The sequence below is a fragment of the Lactuca virosa genome, chromosome 3, assembly GCF_052849685.1.
Source record: "Lactuca virosa cultivar CGN04683 chromosome 3, Lactuca_virosa_CGN04683_v6, whole genome shotgun sequence".
NCBI lineage: Eukaryota > Viridiplantae > Streptophyta > Magnoliopsida > Asterales > Asteraceae > Lactuca > Lactuca virosa.
In genome coordinates this window covers 149558197-149580418 of record NC_136428.1, presented here as the reverse complement: position 1 = coordinate 149580418, position 22222 = coordinate 149558197, and the positions used below count along the sequence as shown (strand labels likewise).

The following is a 22222-nucleotide window of genomic DNA, read 5'->3' as shown; positions in this document are numbered from 1 at the left end:
GAGTCACATGGTAGACTCGGCGAGTCATATGAAGATGGTCTTGAACTCGACAGGTTGGATGAACAACTCGGCGAGTCCGATGAAGATTGCCTTGGGCTCGGCGAGTGGCATGGTGACTCGGCGAGTTGGCAAGTTATGCAAGGAACTCGGCGAGTAGCTGAGGGTACTCGACGAGTTGAGGTCAACATGGATTGTTGACCTTGATAGTTGACTTTGACTTTGACCAAGGGTTGACCAGTTGACTTCTGAGGGTATTTTGGTAAATTGGATATTTATAGCAAAGGACATTGGTGAATATAGGTGTTGGAGTTGGAGCTACATTTTGAGGAATTTGACACCGCCTTCCGAGCTACTTACGAGGTGAGTTATCCTCACTGTACTCAAGGGTCTAAGGCACCAAGGCCGGCCCTTTGTTTTGTTATTGGGATTATTACTGTTGTGATATGTTAGTTCGATATCCTGGTAGATAGGATGGTTATATGCTAGTATGATCTGTTGGATCGGTATTCTGGTAGATCGGATGTGGTTGTGCTTAGTGACCTATAGTTGGTCTGACTGTCTGCATGCTAGTTGTTATGCCAGTTAGGTAGATTTGTAGGACTACCTGTAGTATCATGTGATTATCTGTATGTGCATTATTTGCGTTATATGTCGACATATTATGTGGGATGGGTTGAGGAGAAACTGTTCCATGCGGTAACCAACAAACCCGGGAGCATTCCAGATACGAGCTGAGGGAGACTCGTACTGTGGGCTCGGTGGCAATCCAGATGTGAGTTGTGGGCTCGGAAGACAATCCAGAATCACACTGTGGGCCCATGGGTAATCCAGTTTGTAAAGTTGTGGACCCAGTACATGTTGTTAGTTGTATATATTGTTATGTGAAGTGTATTGGTATGTTGGCATTCCAACCCAATGGTTGAGGGCCTGGGGTATTCCATCCCGATGGATGATTGGACCCATAATATGTTGTTGTTATTATATGTGTATTGTTGTGTGTATGGGTATTTTGGGGGTAACTCACTAAGCTTTCGGGCTTATAGTTTCAGTTTATTGTTTCAGGTTCAGCGGATGGTCGCAGGTAGGCGAAGGCGTGACCGTACACTTCCTCGATTGACGATTATGATTTCTGGGAACTCTGATGTATAAACTATTTTGAAAACAAATTGTAATAATTGAATGGTTTCAAATGATTTAAAAAGTTTTAAATTGGCTCGAATTTTATGGGTGTTATAGTAACAACTTGTTACCTTCAAATGGAAGCCAAAATGGAGTAGGTACTGGATCTACAAGCTTCTCCTTGATCCAAGCTCTTGAGTCTTCAAGTTACTTCCACTAAAACCACCTTCCAAGCTTTTACACACACAAAATGGGGAGTAATACACGATTAGGGTGTTCTGAGGTCAAGGGAGGTGATAAGAAAGGTAGAGGGTGGCTAATGAGCCTTTAAATAGGGTGTAAAACCCTGGAAATTAGGGTTTCACATTCCAGCTCCAACTCGTCGAGTTGGGTCCTCTAATTCGTCGAGTAGGTACCTTAAGTCACGCAACCATATCCATTTCTACACGCCGAGTTGGGGCATCCAACTCGTCGAGTAGGCCTTTAAATCTGAATGTAAAGCTATAAAATTTATACCTGAGAGTCGGGGTGTTACATCTCCTCTCTTCTCTCTTATCTTTTGGGTGATTTTTATGATATCACGATGAAGTTTAAAGATAAATAAGGCTCTTTTGGTTGCAAGGAATGATGCTTCAATTTTAGATCCATCAAAGACACTACATTTCTAGACTATTGTAAGTATAGAGTTCTAATCTTGCTATCTAGTTCCTTAGATCTTGTCATTTGGGAGTTTTGGCAATTTTGGTCCATTTTATGGGTGATCTTGGAGTTGAGTGGATTCCAACATCTTTTGATCAGTTTAGAATGCTTCTTGGACCTCATGGACTAGTAAAGTTGTGATCTTTTGTCTTCCATTTTAGCCATGCAAGTTATCTTGGTCCTTTGGGTCATTTTCGTTTTTTAAATTTTAAATCTTGGAAGATTGTGGCATTATTATGGATAAAGTTGAAAACTTTATCCATCTATACATCTTGTTGATTCAGATCTAAAAGTTTGAGACTTGGACTTAATGGATTAAGTTGAGAAAGATGCATTTTTGGGTCCCTTTGTGACTTAAAGTCTAGATCTTTGTGGTTTGGACCTTCCTAATGGATAAAGTTAGAAACTTTATCCATTAAGGCCTTGGAAAGGATCAGATCTGAGCTTTAGAGCTCTTGGAATCGGAAGAAAATGGATTAATCTCGTCTGAGCTATTCAGACTAGTCCCCACGACGTGGCCTTAGGCTGCCACGACATGACGACTGGAGAATTAACGACCATGTTGGCATTTTGTCCCCACGACGTGGAGGGCTGTTGATTGGCAATTTTGACTTTGACTTTGACAGTTGGCTTGTTGATCAGTTTGACTTTTTGTCAAACTTGAGTAGAATTAAGCATTTGGCTAAGGATTGGTTTCCGTTTGGCTTTAGGAAGCTTGGGTTGCATGTTCAGTTGTTGAGGTAGCTGTTGGGCTTCTGTTGAATAGTTCAAGTGAGTCTCTTTACTGTACTTATGGGTCAAAGGCACCAATGCCGACCCATTAGATTATGTTTGTAGGATGCTAGTTGTCTGTGTGATATTTGCATGTTTTTTATGTTGGGCGGGGCCCATATACGAGTTAGGGTGAGGCCCGTTATACTCATTGGGCAGAGCCCGTTATCCGAGTTAGGGCGAGGCACGTTATACTCATTGGGTGGGACCCGTTATGCGAGTTAGGGCGATGCCCGTTATACTCAATGGGAGGGGCCCATTATGCGAGTTAGGGCGAGGCCCATCATACTCATTGGGTGGGGCCCGTTGCTTGTATAGTATATGGTATTTTGGGGAACTCACTAAGCTTTGTGTTTACGGTTTTGTGTTTAAATGTTTCCAGGTACTTTCACTTTCAAAAGGAAGGGTCCGGTTTGATCGTATTACAGCTCCTAGAAATCTATTAAGCATTGACTGTTTACGATCTACTATGATGTTTTGGGAATACTTTTACTCTGATTATCTTTTGGAACAGTCGAATGCATGATTTTGGTTTAACTAAATGAAAATTTTACTTGGTATTTTTTAATTGTTACACTTTTACTTGATTGAATCAACAATTAGTCTAACATGATTTTACTATTTTGTCACTTTTTACCCTCAAACTCTAAATGTCACAAATTCAATGTTTAACCTCCTAACTTTTATAGTTTCAAATAACACAACTAGTCTTTGTAATTTTTAATTATTTTAGTTTATTTATTTATTATTTTTAATTTATTTAAATAAGATAAAATTTTGAAATTTACCGAAAAATTCTAGCCCAAAAAACTAGATGTTACAATAAATAATATTATGCAAATGGTAAGAAAAGTATTCAGTTTCTAAAACCCTAAATCATGAATTCACCGACACAAACAAAAGTCTGGAAAATTGGCTATAATATAGTCGTAATAAGGTAATTGTGGCTATAATATAAGAGAAATAAAAAGAAATACCACGACGTGAGAGAGATTGACGATGGTCCAAGTCATGTACGGAGAACAACCAAAAGTAGAGAGAATGAAAATAATCACGTTTTTTTCACATTTTTTTCATATAGATGGAGAGAGATTACCATTATGAGGGTGCCAATAGAGGAACGGGAAAAGCCATGGATGTTTGGGGTTGACAGAGGTGGAGTGGTCATTGATGTGAGGGTGTCGGTAATTGCTGATGGAAGAAGGAAGGAAGTCGTCAGGGTCGATGAATGCTGCAGATAGGTCGTAGAAGGTGCCTAAAGAGATGTAAGCGTGTTTTTATTAGGTTAAAGATGAGATTTTAGAAACTTAATCGTTTGTACGGTCATGAGCGATTAAAAAGCTCGATTAATGATTCAAATATAATTTTTTCCTTGCCAAGCACCCTAAATGCTTAACGATTTAGACGTTTCATCTTAATGGAACCATTAAGATGCTTACCAAACAACCTATAGTTTTTATTACTCCAAGAAATTGAAAACTTAGCTTGAATACAACAGTCACATCTACAAAATGGTTGATTTCTTTGTCCGCATAGGTACATGCAAGAGTTTGAGCCATTTGAAAAGTGCTCGATATCAGTAAATTGTTTTTATATAAAACATTTTTATATCAATCTTACATGTATTTTTATCATATAAATATATTTTAATGAGACATAAAGTTTGTCCGAAATACATAGACCATTCCGGACATAACAATATTTTTGGAAGATATATAAAAAATTGGTTAAAATGACAAAATCTCATGTTCATATTTTTAAATATCCCTTTATCTTTTAGTCTAGGTACATAATTATCTAATTGTTTTTTGCTTTATGTCATAATAATCGCTTTTAAAACCCACATTCAAACACTTCATGAAGATTGATAGGTAAAAGATAATAACAAATTGAAAAAACATCATAAATGGTCCCTATGGTTTCCCAAAATCTGAAATTTAGTCCACATGGTTTAAAAACGTCATAGATGGTCCCTGCGCTTTCAAAATTTTTGACGATTGGTCCTTATTGCTAACTCCGTTAAAATCTGTCCGTTAGCTAAAGGGCATTTTCGTCATTTCACCACCACAGGGACCATTTATGATGTTTTCTTATATATTTTTTTAAAAAAGAAAAAATTAAATATAATCCCTTCTCTCTCTCTCTCTCTCTCTCTCTCAATCTCGTTTTGACCTCCGGTGATGGAAGGGAATGAGGAACCGACGATTTCACAAATTTTCACCCTCCTCCTGTCGAAGCACCACCCAAACACCCTTAGTAGTTTCTATTCCCGATTCCCCTCTTCCTCTTTTCTTCCTTGACTCATCGGAAAAACGAAACAGAAGGAAGTGGGTTGTTGCCTCCATTCCAGCCACCCCTCCTCCGGCTGCTGAAAAAATCCCAAGAAACGCCCACCTACTGTCGTTTTCGTTGTCCTTCTTTTTTTCAGTCAAATCTAGCATCGATGGTGCTCTCCATTGGTCGACTGTTGCTATTGCTTCCTTTTTCGGTTCAATTGCTGCCGGAGACGAGTTCGAAGAGGCCAAGAGGATTGCTGGAAAAATGGGCTCCCCTTCATCGTGATTCCTCAACCAAAATCGATCTACCCCTGTTGTTGCTTCCGATTCGGTTATTCTTCTTGATTCGTCGTAAGGAGATGTTCAGATATCGATGACGGCTTCGTCTTCAATTAGGGTTTCGTCTTCATTCTTCAGTTAGTGTTTTCTGCTTCAAATTTGTTCATCGATCTGCAGATTTTTTGGGTTCTTAAGTTCTAAAAAATGTTTTATGTTGCTGGAATCGGGTTAGAAAACACACACATAGAAATGTTTTTGTTCATGAAATCATCGATTCTACTGTGTTCTTAATGTTGTATGTATGAGAGAGATAGAGTGTATTGATTGATTTTTGATTCTCAGATTACAAGAACACATACATGTTGTAGTTTTATCTCCAGATCGAATTTTCGAAAATCGGAGCATCAAAGAAATGGATTTGGAACACACACAAAATTACAATAACACATACAAAAAATATGGAACATGAACACATACAAATACAAAATCTGAACTCAAGAACTCAAATTTCTAATTTTTTGTAAGCAAGAACAAGTTTAGGTTGTAGCGTACAACCTGTTAAAGCTTTTTCAGATCGAGAGAGAGAGAGAGAGAGAGAGAGAGAGAGAGAGAGAGCTTTTCCATATTTAATTTTTTCTTTTAAAAAAAATATATAAGAAAACATTATAAATGGTCCCTGTGGTGGTGAAATGACGAAAATGTCATTTAGCTAACGGACAGAACTTAACGGAGTTAGCAATAAGGATCGATCGTCAAAAGTTTTGAAAACACAAGGACCATCTATGACGTTTTTAAACCACGGGGACTAAACTTCAGATTTTGGGAAACCACATGGACTATTTATGATGTTTTTTCTAACAAATTTAATGTTTGCTAGAGACCTTTTTGGTTCACGATGGCATATACGTAAATACCAAGGCAAAACGAGGTTGGAAGTTAACAACTGCTGGTTTAACAAAAAAAATTTACTGGATTTGCGTTTTATGGGTTTCTAGAACTGGAACCAATCGAAATTGTTTCTGACAATATATATATCATCTTCATTCTCTCTCTCCTTCTTAAAACTACTTGCAGACCATTTTCCTTCCACATCTCAAAACCCTAATTCTAACAATACATGCCCCGCCCTTTCACAAGATCAGGTACGTTATATCTCTTCATTTCCTTCAACTCTTGTTGAATTTATCTGTATTTGCTCAATCGGATTATGGATTAATTAATACAGAAACAAAACATCTTCGATCATTAATTAGCTCGATTGGATTTACACAATTTTGTTGAATCAAGCTCGTGATTTCCTTTCCTTGTAAATTCATTCGATCAATTCTTCTTTTCTTCTAATGCAATGAGTTGAGGAGATTGAAATTGTGTAATTCTGTTTGGTTATCTGAAATTGAATCTGAATTATCTCAATTTAACTTGGGCGGCGAATAGATTCAACAATCGGGTTGTGATTTCAAATTTGAATCCTTTGTTGAGTGTTTGAACAATTCCGATAGAAATGGGATTTAGTTGATTGATTTCATTATGCCATAAGGATGTATGAACTTTTTTTCTTTCTATGCAGAGAAGATCGCATTCACATACAAAGTGTTTGAAGATATTACTTTGATGTAACAAATAATGGAAGCAAACGTATGTGATGTTAATCGTTTAGACTCTGATGTTCTTCTGCCTCCAAGAAAGCGTCTACTCGCCTGTTTAAAAAAGCAAAATGGCGACATCAATGGAAACCCAAATTCACCATCAACATGTACCCCATTGAGTAAATTAGACACGCGAATCAGTTACTTATTAAGAGCTCATTTAAGCACTGATAATCCTTCACAAGAGGAGATTGTAGCAGCCTCAAGATCAGCAGCTGAAGTTGCAGTCAAAGTTGCCATGGCTGCAAGAGCTGCAGCTGAAGAGAAAGCAGTAATAGCATCCAAAGCCATGGCTGCAGCCAAAAAAGCTTTAGAATTAGTAGCCATTGTTGATGATCAAAATCAAGAGACACCATCTTCTCCAGAACAAGATTCAAATTCAAAGAAGAATAAGCAAGTTGAGGTACAAATGTTGTATAACAATAAGAAACCAAGGTTAGAAAATGGTAATAAGACAAATGATGAAGAATTAGCACGTAAATTACACCAAGCCATAAACAGCTCCCCTAGAATTTCAAAATCTGGTGTACCTCTTCCCTCTGAGTTAAAGGGTCATAATAATAATAATAATAAGCTTAAAAAGTTTTCAGAAAATGGTATAATTAGCAATGGAAGTATAGTTGTTGAAGGGATTTATAGAAATGATAAAAAAGCAGAAGAAGATATTACAACAAATGGGGAGAGAGAGAGAATACAGATACAGACACAAACACATTCAAAGGTGAAATCTTGTGATGATGATATGAGTATGACTTCTTTTGGTAGAAAAAGGGGAAGAATGAAACAGAAGAAGTTGCCATTGAGTATATGTCATGATAGGGATCAACTTCAACTTCAAGCAAACCCTAACCCTAATCCTAACCCTAACCCTAAAGAAGTTCATGATCATCATACTTCTTCTAAAAGCTCATTATCTGTAGGGATGCCACCTGGCAATAATGTTGTTGAGAGGAATTTGTGGAAGTGTCAGGCTTTTAAAGCATCTCCTTGTGTTAAACAAAACAAAGTTATGCAGTTGTGATGTTTTTATGTTTACCATAACAATCAGCATTTGGGAAAGCATAGTGTTCAGGTAATTTTTTACTTTCTTGCAAAATTTCTTCTTCTTATTTTTTTTATTTTTTTTTTTATCTAAGAAACAGTTATTAATAAAGTGTGTTGCTATTTCTTGCATTTAACTGTTTTTTTTTTTAACTAATGTGCTTGGTTTGTAGGCTGAAAGAAGTTAACTTGAAGAGAAAGAATGAATGAATGGATGGTAGTGTGAAATGATGAATTAGGGGATTGATTATAAGAGAGATATGTTGTATGTAGTACAAAAGGTTGAAAGTGTTGATGATATTTTCCGATTAGTCTTTGTGGTGTTTGACATGGGTTTTGTAAAGACAAACAAGATTTTTTGGCTTGAATAATGGAAAATCCTTTAATATTATTATGTTTTTTTTATAGATATATTGTAATCACAATGTAAGTTGATCATTAATGGTTTTTCAAGATTATCTTTTATGAATTCTAACAATAGAATTTAATAGGGGTGAGCAAAACCGATGCCGGAAACCGAAAAACTGACAAAAATCTAATAGAACAGAAACCAAACCATAAAAATCGGTTTTGGGTTTAGAAACCGACCCATAATATATATTCCTGATTATTTAATATTTAATATAGATTTTAATAAATAAAAAACTAAATAAAGAATGTAAGAATTGAATATTGGTGTTTTCATCTTTTGGTTGTAAACTTCTAAACTTGACAATTTTAATATTTCCTTGAACTATTTAATTGATTTTGGTGTTTTTGATCAGTGCTAAATTGTTTGAGGAAGTTATTTACTTTGTTTACATTTGCTAAAAAATAGGTTAAAACCCTAACCCATGAACCTATGGGTTGACCCTGAAAAACCAAATCTAATAGATTCTAAAAGTCAAAAACCAAAGTTAACGGGTTGGGTTCGATTTTATCCCAAACCGATCCATACTTACCCCTAAAGTTCAAGATATAAATATCCAAATTATAATCTCATCATATGACTTGTGGTACTTTATCAAAACAAACAAAATGATTATACTAAAATTAAAAAGAAAAAAACCATTAAATATCTAAAAACAAAATGATTACATTTGCTAAAATGTTTTCACATGATTATCACGACGACTTGGTTTTAGTTATTCCCATTATGATGTTATTCACATTAGTGTCGCAATGTTTTTTCTAATTCGAAATGAATAGATTTGCGATACTCGATTTCAAATCGAATAGATAAATTTTAGAGACTCGTCCATATAATAAATAAATACTAAAGAGGTAGGATCAAATAGGTTAAGATCTTAAGATCCTAGTCAGGATCCTAAGACCCAATATAAATTTTCCTTTAGATAGAGCCTATTGTGATCGAGATCGTTTTTCGGTTATAGGATCTTAAGACTGTAAAATCTTAAGGTCAAGATCGGATCTTAACAACTATAACTGAGATTGTCAAAATAATCTATTATATATCATATCAAAATAATCTATTATATATCATATATAATACAAAAGCTTTTTGGTGAACTCGATTTACTTGGTACAATCTTTCCAAATTATAAAATGTATTTACTAAAACTTCAATTCTTTTTTTAGTATGTCTTATGTTAGATCATAGAGTAAATTACATGAATGGCCCCTATGGTTTGGGGTAATTTGCATGTTTGGTCCCTAACTTGTTTTTTTAACTTGGAAGGTCCCTACAATTTGTTTTTGTTGTGTGTTTGGTCTCTGTCTTACCTAAAAAGACTATTTTGCCTTTGATTTTTTAATTTATTTAAATAAGATGGAGTATGTAAGGTAAAGTAATGTGAGGTGGAAGTGGGGTTGTGGGTGTGTTTATTTAAATAAATTAAAAAACCAATGGCAACATAGTTTTTTAGGTAAGACAGAGACCAAACACACAACAAAAACAAACAGTAGGACCTTCCGGGTTAAAAAAATAAGTTAGGGACCAAACGTACAAATTACCCCAAACCATAGGGACAATTCGTGTAATTTACTCTACATTATTTGACATCATATTCTCAACCTAGATTAAGACGATGACAACCTAGATTAAGACGATGACGAAAAAGCACAAAGATGTTAGATGTGCATGAGATTTGTTGCTATGGCTTTCATAAACATGTTTCACCTTTATAAACTTAATTGCTTTTAAAAGATAGTAATTAGAATTAACCAAAAATATGATTTTATATAAGGGTTATTGTTAGAAAAGTCGTAACATTTTGGTATAATCAACAGAAAAGTCCCAAAAAAATTATATTTACAAAAACAGATAGAATATCGATTAAAAGTTCGGAAAAAACTATTTTGGTCAGTTTCACAGATTACCCAGTTTCGAATGGTGATGGTCTACGTGTTATGATGAGTTTATTCATCCTATATTTGTTACTGAATAAACCAATACAAAATATTTTGTTGTAAGATTAATGTTTAATTTATATACCTAAGATACATAAAAAAAATAGAAAACAATAAAAGAAAGAAAAAGTAGACAGAAGAACAACGATCATTTTAAAACATTTAGCAGAGAAGACTCCGACTTTTCAGGTAACAAAGGTCTAGTTTTTGCCAAACATAATCAGCATCTATGAAAAATTTTCAATGCTTGGACCTAAAGTGCAGAACTATGAATAAAAATTTTCATAGATGTTGATTATGTTGGCAAAAACTAGACATTTGTTTCCTGAAAAGTTGGGATCTTCTTTGTTAAATGTTTTAAAATGATCGTTGTTCTTCTGTCTACTTTTTCTTTCTTTTCTTGTTTTCTATTTTTTTTATGTATCTTAGGTATATAAATTAAACAAGTAATCTTACATAAAAATATTTTGTAGTGGTTTATTCAGTAAAAAATATAGGATGAATAAACTCATCATAACACGTGGACCATCGCCATTCGAAACTGGGTAATCTGTGAAACTGACCAAAAAAGTTTTTTCTGAATAAAAACAATAGGGGCCAAAAATGTAGTTAAAGGAAAATAAAAACTACATGGAACAAAAATGTAATTACCCTCGCTTAAAGTCTATAGGGAATAAAAGGGTAGCTAATGCAAAATAAAAAATAGACAAAATTGAAAAAATGTTCCTTGTGGTATGTATTTTTTCCGAGGTTTAGTCCAAACCTTAACTTTTTTGGTTTCATGGTCCTTTTGGTCATGTTTATGTGGAAATGGTCCCTCCGAAAATTAAAAAGACTATTATACCCTTTTATTTTTATATTTTACATTTTTAATATCTTTTTTAGTAATTTAATAATTAAAACAATAGAAGGGGCCCACACACACTCTCTTTCTCTCTCTCTCATAATGAAGTCTAGATGAAGATATAAAGATCTGGGGAAGAACCATATGAATATTCGGGTTCAGATTCAACACAGGCAATACAACACATACATACACACAATGATGAATCATATGAAGTTCTAGGTTCAGAGGGTGTTTGGAAAATCTTTTAAAATGACTTTTAGATCTTTTAGTTTTTCCAAAAAGCTAAAAGTTAAAAAAGGATGTTTGGACATTTCAAGAAGTTCTTTTAAAACAATTTTTTGGTGAGAACAAAAATAAGCTTTTGAAAAGTCATGAATTTGTGATCTTTTTCAACTTTTAGGTTTTTAGCTTTTAAAAAGTCAAAAGATGAACCAAACACATTTTAAAACTATCTTTTATAAAAAGCCAAAAAATCAAAAATGACTTTTGTCAAAAAGAACTTTTTAGCATGAAAAGCAATCCCAAACACCCCTGAGATTCGAGTACCACAAACTCCTACACACTCCAAAATCAATATACACAAAACCCAAAAGTTGTTCAACTTCATCGTCATCACCTATGTTCTTCTTTCTTCTTCCTTCTTCATATCACAACCCTAGCCGCCACCATTAACCAGAACCACCACTATTCAAACCACAGGGACCAAAAGAACGGGAGTGGTTAGTATCCTTGGATTCATCATCCAGTACCCTCACACTTAAAGAAGATCAAAGCCATCCCTATTATAATATCCGACGAAGGAAATTGTGGTCGGAGGTGGCCTAACGGACGACGTAACTGATCTAAGGTCGGGACCATCGCCTTCTTCCCATCACATATCATAGACTCGCTGGATCAGATCCCGTAAATTCGAGACCCACTTTTAATTTCGTCGTGTGTGTCTCAATGGCAAAAACATCAAATGAAGCACCACCTGATTTCTAGGGTTTACTCGTGTTCTTCATTTGCATCCTGTGCTTTAGGGTTGAATGATTATTAGGGTTTGAATCAACAATAATGATTTTGTATCTGGGTGTTTTTTGTTTGAAATTTCTCTCATAGGTCATTGAGAAGATGAATCAAATGAAGAGGAAAGGTTGGTTGTTGGTCGGATATGCCAGAAAGAGGGGAAACACCATAAACTGGAGATGAAAGAAAGAAGGGAAATATCAAAGAGATGCATATTGAAACAGAGTGTATTGGAGTTGTTTGTTGTGTTCGAGATCGTGCTTGAATGAAAGGAAGGTGGGGAAACAGAGTCTATGATATGTGGGTGAGATATATAAAATAGAATGTGTGTGTGTGAAATAGATATCTTGAATGTTAAAATTGACTGTAGAACACATGTAAATTTGTTGAATTTTCTATTGTTTGGTAATGTTTATGATCTGGGTACGAATGAATGAATAAGAGAATGAATGAATAAGAGAGAGATGCGGGCTCAAATTAATTAATTATTTTTTTTTTATTTAAATTAAATAGAAAAAAACATAAAAAATAAATCAGAAGGGCATTACAGTCAATTTACTTTACTGAGGGACCAAATACATATCGAAACTAGAGAAAAATGACCATCAATCCAAAAAAGTCAAAGTTTGGACCAAACATAAAAAAAAATACATACTATAGGAACATTTTTGCAGTTTTGTATAAAAAATACAAGGACCAAAACTGTAGCTATTGAATTAAAAACTATACGGACTGAAATATAAATAATGCAAATTAAAACTATAAGGACAAAAACCGTAATTATCCTACACCAAAAGCTACAATAACCAAAACTATAATTAATACAAATTAAAAACTATAAAGACTAAAATGTAATTTTACAAATTAAAAACTATAAAGACCAAAACTGTATTTATCCTAAATTAAAAACAATAGGACCAAATCTATAATTATATGTAAATTCAAATTACATGGACCAAAATTATAATTATTGAAATTAAAAACCATAGGGACCAAAACTATAATTTGACCAATAACATCATGTGGCAATGTGGCATAGGCATAAGCAATATAATTTGTTTAAACCATAAGGATATGTCTTATCGACTTCTCAACGGTTGATTCAACAAAAATATAAATTTGAACAAACCATAAGGAATAAAACTATAATTTATTCTGATACTTATTAAAAGCTATATGATTGAAATTGTAATTATCCTAACTTAAAAAATTATAGGGAGTAAAACTATAATTAATGCAAAATAAACACATGGACGAAAATAGCAATTGTTGAAATTAAAAACTATAAGGGCCAAAAATATAGATAATGCAAGTTAAAAACTATGGGACCAACACTATAATTATCTTAAATTTAAAAACTAAGGACCAAAATTGTTATTAATAGAAGATATAAGAACCAAAGCTGTAATTATGCAAATTAAAAAATATGATGCACAAAAACTTTAATTAATAGAAATTATAAATTACTCGGAGTAAACTTGTAATTATTAAAATTAAAAATTATAAGGACCAAAACTATAACTAAACAATTTCCTAGTAATTAAAAAGATAGTAGAATAAATGTAGTTCAATGTTTTCATATATGCAAATGTAGTTAATAAACAATAAATGTACTTCATTGTTTTGGGAATTAAAAAACCATGTGGTGATGTTGGAACAAGTTCATTAAAGACAAAACAATAAAGGTCATAAAACATTTAAAAGTAAAAAAATATATATATAATGTCAAAATACGTAAAGATAAATTCTCTTTTACGAAAAACTCTATACATAAGCACTCAAATGTTTGGAATAAGTTCATTACTCTAGTTCCACTCGATTTTCCACACTAGTGTCACTCCTATCTTTTAGGATCAACCTTCTTCCTTACCCTTAATTTGGTGATTCTCTTAAGAGTTTTTCATTTGCCTCTTCACAATGCTTCCACTTCCGGCCTAGTACATAGGGGTGAGAATTATTTGGTCCGGAACCGAAAAACCCGAAAACCAAATCGAACCAAAATCGATTTCAAACCAAACCATATTCAAATTCGGTTTTTGGTTTGGTTTGAGACCAAACCGAGTTGTAAATTTGGTTTTTGGTTCGAGTTTCGGTCTCATGAAGTTTAAACCAAACCGAACCGAAAAACCGAATTTCACAAATCAATTAATTAAAAAAATAAATTTTATATTTTATATCAAATAAAAGTATTAATTATAAAGTAAAAATCATTTTAACCCATTTACTATTTGGATCATTTTGTATGAAATTTTAGATCTTTCTGTTTGTAACTTTAGGTTTCTGTGTTAAAAACATTTTAATTTATGTTTGAAAATTTTTTAAGTTAATATTTGGTTTCCTCGGTTTTCAAACCGAACCAAACCGAATTAGAATTCGGTTTTCGGTTTGGTCTAGAGAATTTGAATTCGATTTGGTTCGGTTTTCGATTAGACAAAAAAAAATTCAAACCGAGGAAACCGAAAAAAACCAAAAAACCTAATCGATTACCATCCTTACTAGTACATGCGTTTCTTCAACTGCAAGAGATTCCTCCACCTCTTGTGGTGCCTTGTTTTCTTTGACTATTGGACATTTTTATGGCATGTTTGTCTACATAGGATGTATTTTGTAGTTGTCTCCACAATATAACAATATGTCTCCCTTCTATCTTTTGTAGGGTCTCTCCTTTTGTTAATGGTTGGTATTCTTGTTATTCTTTTATGTTTTGGGGAAAATACTATTACAACATGTCATTGCCATTAATAGGCTTGATTGTGTACTAATAGCAGAACATTTTTTTTGTTAACCATTCTGCAACATATTGCTTTATATTCCTATTTACATAGGAAATTACAACAGCAACATGCATACACAGTATACTAGTGAGCTGCCATACTTTACAAGCACAAGTTTTCGCTTTCAAATGAGCACCAAAACCTTGATGCAGAAGTCTTACTTCATGTCGATGCATCCCAATGACCCAATTGGAATTACTCTTGTAACGACCCGTTCCTGGTATGTATTTTAAATCAATTTATTCATTTTTGTGCAGGAACTCGACGAGTTGGAGGCCCCAAACTCGTCGAGTAGGAACGGAATTTGGACGCGGGATTTAAAGCCTACTCGTCGAGTCGAGAGCCTCAACTCTACGAGTAGGGCTACTAGAATGAAACCCTAACTTTCAGGGTTTAGCACCCTAATTAAAAACCTTAACCTCCAAAGGCCAACCTCATTTACAGCCTCCATCATCCCAAACCCTAGCCACGAAACCCTAATCCATTTTGAGTGTTTTGAGCCATTTTTGTGCATTCTTTGTGAAATTGAAGAAGCGGATTCTTGAAGAAGGAGCAAGGACGTGAAGGAGAAGAGTAGATCCAGAAGTTGAGCTCCATTTCTGGTTCATTGGAGGTATAAATCACCTATGTTGTCTATTTAATGTTTAGATCTAGTCTTAGAGTGATTTCTCCATGTTTTGGTCTAAGAATGCTAGTCTTTGGGACTTGGACGTCCAATGTGGGGAAAACTCTTCAGATCTAGGGTCCTTAGGGGACTTCATGGCATAAAGGTGCCAACTTTATGGCCATGAAGGTCCCATGCAACTTATGAACCATCCTTTTGGCTTTTTGAGCCATGTAGTCCATGCATGCAAGTAAAGATAGGAACTTTACGTGATATATTAGCCCTAGGGGACCAGATATATGGTTTGGAAGCTTTGAACTCGATTTGAAGTGACTGAATGGATTTAGACAAAGAGAACTCGACGAGTTGTTCGTCCAACTCGGCGAGTTGGATCGTGGTCCCCTAACGTTTTATGTTTATTTAGCAAACTCGGTGAGTCTAGGAGATGACTCAGCGAGTTGGCCATGGTTTTTGGATTTTGAAGACTGAAGAACTCGACGAGTTCAAGGAGGAACTCGACGAGTTGTGTTGAAAAGTCCTGACTCTATTATAGGGAGGTACTCGATGAGTTCATGAAAGAACTCGACGAGTTAGGTCGCGATTTCAGGGATTATGATTTATGGAACTCGACGAGTTGATGGACCAACTCGGCGAGTTGAGTCAACTCAGAAGGTTGACTTTGACCATAACGTTGACTTTGACCAGAAGGTTGACTTTGACTTGGACTTTGACCAGAGTTGACCCTTAAGGGGGTATGAGTATGAAAGGGTAATTAAAAGAGATTTTTTATGTGTAGGAGTTTGAGGGGAGTTGATTGCAGAGCCGAGGACAGTTCAGCTACTTCACGACATTTGAGGTGAGTTACCTTCCAGTAGAAGTGGGTCTAAGGCACCAAGGTCGGCCCACTAGTAGGTGGTTATAGTTGAGATGATTGTCTTGGTGATAATTGTCTGGTATGCTACTATCTGTTATGCTTTATGTGCTAGTATGCTATGATATTATTTGATAGTAGTAGGAGGGGTGAAATATTCCCCAGTTACCGGTTGAAAGAGACCGAAGGGGTAGACAGTACCCATATATGCCTAGCAGTATTTTTATGATATGTTATTATGTGGTAGTGGTAGGGGTGAAATAGTCCACGTAACCGGTTGAGATAAACCGGAGGGTAGGTCGGGCACCCAGATATGCCTGACAGGGGTAAGTTGGACACCCCGGTATGTCTAACAGGGGTAGGTTGGTGTAACGCCCGTAGATCCGGGCTAGTCAATCTAGAGATAATAGGGGTCGAAAACGACTTTTCGACAAAAGATTATTTAGAATAAATAATCTTAGCCAAGTTGTAGAATATGTCTCAAGGTTTCCGTACATATAAAGAACGCCGAAATCCGAGTTATAACGAAGAAGTTATGACCCGTCGAAGTTTCGCGACGGAACCGACACAATATCGGGAAGCGTAAATAGTGAATTTATGATAGAGTGAATTTTAGCCTTAGCGATCTAAACGAAAGTCGTAGAATACGTTAAACTGAGAGCGTCCATAAAAAGAACGCCCAAATCTGACTTCGTATGAGGAAGTTATGATTTTTCGAAGTTTCGGCATAGCAGTGTACAGCCCGAAATTCGAATATAAGATCGAGCGGTTTTTAGCCGAAACAACCTAAACGAGAATCGAAGATCTCGTTAATAGTAGCGTAACGATAAAAAGACAGACGAAAACGGACATCGGATGAAGAAGTTATGAATTTTTAACGGACCAATCCTCTCCCGGCCTGTTAAAAATATAACTTTTAAAATAAAGTCAAAATTAGCCGACGGAGTCTAAACGAAAGTTGTAGAGTACGGTCCCGCCTATGCGTGGATATAAAGAACGTCGAAAACGGAGCTCGTATGCCAAAGTTATGATTTTTAGAAGTCGGAAAGTGAATTTACGAAATCTAATGCGAGAATGATGACGTGGCTCGATCTGGGCCGTCGCTTGCTGATCACAGACTCGCCTCGGATGGGTGACAGCTGGCTCACTACGCAACGCGTACGAAAGGGGAACGCCCCGCGTTCGGATTCTCTTGGTCTCGGAATGATCCACGTCGCCCTACCCGGATTCGGACACCTGTCTTGTACGAACGTTGGGCGTAGCCGAGGAGCGCCATGCGTCCGAGGAACGCTGAGCGTAGCTCCGAGGAACGCAGCGCGTTCAGCAGCCTCGCCTGGCTATAAAAGGGCTGCGAAGGCAGCTCATTTTTCACAACAAATTCAACCTTTCTTTCTCTCTCTAGGTTCTCTCTCTAGCTCCCTAACCCCCCTAAGCCTAGGAAAAACCCCTAGCACCCAAAGGAAGCCCCGAGGCTCCCGGAGTCCCGAGAAAAAGGTTCTTTCGGTTCGGAAACGCTGCTCCGAGCAAAACTCGGTTTTCTGTAAAATCCGCTGTAAGTGAGCTACGCCTATGAAATTTTTAATATAGCTTTAAAATAATTATAGTAATGTTATTAGGTCCTTAAAATAATTATTTGGGCTATTATTATGAGTTATATAGAGTGTTGTTTAACGCTTATATAATAATAATAATAGCTAGACTATTAATTAGTCGCGGTTAACGTTAGATTAAACCCTAGTATTGATACTAGGTTTTGTCGAGGGAAAATTATTTTGAGATAACGAAGCGCTGTTCAAGTGCAGAGTCACCACCTTTCAGGTGAGTGCATAGTTACTTTCATCTTACACATAGATATGAAGTATTTTATATAAACTACGTGCTATGTGTGCATATTATCTGAGTACTTGCTGTCTATGTTGGATGAACGATTTTATATATGTTTTAAATGATTTAAACTGTATATATATATATATATATATATATATATATATATATATATATATATCTACGATAATATGTTGGGTAAAACATGGGTAGATGTAATAGATGGAATATGAGTTGGATGATGAGTTGAGAGGTGTTATAGACCACGAGGTGAGTGTGAGAGGTGGACGATGTGAGAAGCCTTTCCCAAATGATGGCCCCGTCATCTTGCAGAGTATGGATGACAACCACGAACTATTCTAGACAGTCTAGTGGAACACTAGCAGGCTCGCAACCTGTAGGTGTTGTGAACGATGTGTTCACCATGTGTACTCTAAACCCTGGCGATCATGCAGACTTGGTGCCTAAACTTTGGCGATCATGCAGACTTGGTGCCAAAACCCTGGCGACTATGCGGACTTAGTGCCTGCTGTATAAACCCTGGCGACTATGCAGACTTAGTGCCAAAACCCTAGCGACTATGTGGACTTAGTGTCTGTTGTATAAACCCTGGCGACTATGCAGACTTAGTGCCTAAACCCTGGCGACTATGCGGACTTAGTGCCTGTTGTATAAATCCTGGCGACTATGCAGACATAGTGCCTAAACCCCGGTGATGATGGACTTCGTGCTGATTCCTTAGGATGATCCTTAGGAATGAATGAACAAGAGATAGCTGATTCTTAGGGTAGATCCTTAAGAGTAAATAAGATAATGGGGATGGGTAATTGGGTTAATTGTTTGATGATTAAACATAATAATTATATTATTGTGGGTTGAAAACCCTATGTACTCACCAGGTTTCCCAACCTGACCCACTCAAGCTTATTTGTATCACAGGTGTCGATACGAAGCTACTTTACACTGAGAGATTTAAAAGAGATGTAGATCACTAGTGTAAATAATGTAAGTTCTGTTTATGCTTATGTTTCTGTATTGACAATGACATCCCAATGTTTTGAAAATGAATAAAAATACATTTCCTCGGAAATGCTTTGATAACCTATTTATCATGTTTTCTGGGAACAAATTCCGCAACACTTTTATTTAAAATGTTACTCTGATTTTCAAACAAGCATAAACAAAAATCGGTCTTTTCTGGCTGTGAAAATGGGGATGTCACAGTTGGGCACCCCAGTATGCCTAACAGGGGTAGGTTGAGCACCCCGGTATGCTCAGGAAGGTAGTTCGGGCACCCAGATATGTCTGACAGTATGTTTATTGTATGGTATGTGGTATGATGGGGGAACTCACTAAGCTTCATGCTTACGGTTTACAGTTTTGGTTTCAGGTACCTCTTCTTGGAAGGGAAAAGAGTCGGCATGACTGCAACACATCACAAACTCGATTTTCCGCACATGAGACTCTTGGGATTTGTAATCTGACATTATTTTCCTATGATATGTTTTTGAGAGATATTCGACTTTATGGTTTTTCTTGATATGAGATAACACTGGTGACATTTTCAGTAATCTGTTTTATGAATCTTTAAATTAAAAATGAAATTTTTGATCTTAAATTTTGGGATGTTACAACTCTCCGATACCACTAATGTTGCTTAATTTTTTCAATCCCCATTTTAACCGAAGGGCATATATCTATTACAAACATCGTTATTTCCTCCAACATTGTTATAATATGTTTCTTCATAGCAATCACAAGTGTTGCATTGAAAGATTCTAAAATGTCGTTTTTTTAAGGGAATATGACTTATTAAGGTAATTAACTTTTCGGTATGTTCACATCTGGGTAACTATCTTTTTTTTGTACACATCTAGGTAACAAACTTGTTGGAAGTGTTCATATGACCATTATGACCTGCTATAGCAGGTAAAATCCTAGATGTGAACGCTTCCAACAAGTTCGTTATCTAGATGTGTACAAAAAAAATAGTTACCTAAATATAAACAAAACCAAAAGTAAAAATTAAATTAGACGAATGGTCCCTGTGGTTTGGTGGAATTTGTGTTTTTGTCCCTAACTTATTTTTTTAACTTGGATGGTCCCTACTGTTTATTTTTGTTGCGCGTTTGGTCACTGTCTTACCTAAAAAGACTATTTTGCCCTTATTAATTTATTTTTTAATTAATGTTCTTATTTATGTATTTATTTTTTATATATTTAAAAAATTAATATACCCTACATATCATTCGTATAATTTAATTTTTACTTTTAGGTAATCTTAGAGGCCGTTTGATAGTCTTTTTAGGTAAGACATGGACCAAACGCGTAACAAAAATAAACAGTAGGGACCATCCGAGTTAAAAAAATAAATTAATTAAAAAATAAACAGTAGAGATCATCCGAGGAGATACAAATATGTGGGTCTATTAATTTTTTTAAATATGTAAAAAAATAAATGCATAAATAAGAAAATTAATTAAAAAATAAATTAATAAGGGCACAATAGTCTTTTTAGGTAAGACAGTGACCAAACGCGCAACAAAAATAAACAGTAGGGACCATCCAAGTTAAAAAAATAAGTTAGAGACCAAAAACACAAATTCCCCCAACCACAGAGACCATTCGTGTAATTTAGTTTTTACTTTTCGTTTTGTTCATATTTGGGTAACTATTTTTTTTGTACACATCTAGGTAACGAACTTGTTGAAAGCGTTCACATCTAGGATTTAACCTGCTATAGCAGGTCATAATAGTCATATGTGAACACTTCAAACAAGTTTGTTACCTAGATGTGTAGAAAAAAAAGATAGTTACCCTGATGTGAACATACCGAAAAGTTAATTACCTTAATAAGTCATATTCCCTTTTTTTAACAACATTGCAACACCCATCTTTTTCAAAATAAGCCCTACACCATGTTTTAGGTTGCCTTTCCATCAAATGCTCATAAGCAGTTGTGTCTATCAACCTAATTTGATTCATTGTGGTTTCAAATACTGATGTATTTAAGGCATTTACAACTATCTACCAAAGCTTCCTATATTCAACATCTGCAAACATTTTCTTAACGTTGGCATAGATGTGCCTAACACATTGTTTATTCTCATTTTATGCATCCTTGAATCCAACAATCATTTACACCTTTTAGACACACATGTATCTCTGAAATATATCATGTGAAATTAGGCATAATATCTACATCTACCTTCACAATAGAACCTAGATTAGACCTCAAATTCTGACCATAACTTCATAATTTTTCATAATGTAGATGTACCTTCAATGTAATTCAAAGCATATTTCTTTGCATTCTACCCTACACAACACTAATCTTTATATTGATTCTCTTCATAACTTCATGTGCCATTTTTCTATGACTTATTTTGGGGATTTTCCAAAATGTGATTAACAAATTGTTTTCCTACCCATGAATATGTGACAACTGATCTAAAGATAAAGGTTATAGCATAATTATGTTCTACAATTAAAGACTTAATCCGGAATGAATTTTCTTTACTAATCCAACTTACCCGTAATGTAAAAGGACATGAAACCTCTTTGTCATTTTTGCAACACTTAACTAACAATCTACTTTTGTCATTTTTTCATACCATAGATTATATCCATTAGCAACAACATAATTGCTTAACAATAGTTTAAGTTCTTTTAAGTGAGATAATCTCATACCAAGGATGCGTACCATAGTATCCCATTTCTAAATTGGGTCAAAATAAAGATACACTAGGGGTGGGGGTTTAGTGTAGTTGTCACGTATTCTAGAACTTATAAATAAACTGTATTTGGTCTTAAATAAAAACAATTGTTGCTCAAAAAGGGACCAACACACTATTCAATTCAAAAACCATATCCTCTTTGTAAACAACTAATAATGCATTAGACAAGAAACTGAATCCACACGATCATCAAACTATTCGCTTTTGGTTCTTTCACCATTATACATAACTATCCTTTAAAAACCAACAAAATCATTACACGTCAATGCTCTCGACCTATATCTTAGTGATACTTGTCCAACGCAGTAGTACACATCAACACACATCATTATTCAAATTTCATATATATAAAATGAAGTCATTGAAACCCATTCTTC

At 35.2% G+C, this 22222-nt stretch overlaps 1 protein-coding gene across 3 annotated transcripts; it reads left to right on the top strand.

Moving 5' to 3' along the window:
* The first annotated feature begins 6143 nt into the window (after positions 1 to 6143).
* On the top strand, positions 6144 to 8222 carry LOC145166702 (uncharacterized). 3 transcript variants are annotated; one of them, XM_079085730.1, is made up of 4 exons: positions 6144 to 6286; positions 6712 to 7193; positions 7711 to 7862; positions 8005 to 8222. In XM_079085730.1, the coding sequence occupies exons 2-4, from the start codon at positions 6768 to 6770 to the stop codon at positions 8039 to 8041; spliced, it is 615 nt and encodes a 204-aa protein (XP_078941856.1). In that variant the 5' UTR covers positions 6144 to 6286; positions 6712 to 6767; the 3' UTR covers positions 8042 to 8222. The 3 variants fall into 3 exon arrangements, with proteins under 3 accessions (XP_078941856.1, XP_078941855.1, XP_078941854.1); XM_079085729.1 differs by having other exon boundaries at positions 6717 to 7862; XM_079085728.1 differs by having other exon boundaries at positions 6712 to 7862.
* Positions 8223 to 22222: the final 14000 nt, after the last annotated feature.

What these genes read in the sequence shown, in the direction of transcription:
- LOC145166702 (XM_079085729.1), top strand. Translation starts at nt 6,768, where the DNA reads ATGGAAGCAAACGTATGTGATGTTAATCGTTTAGACTCTGATGTTCTT.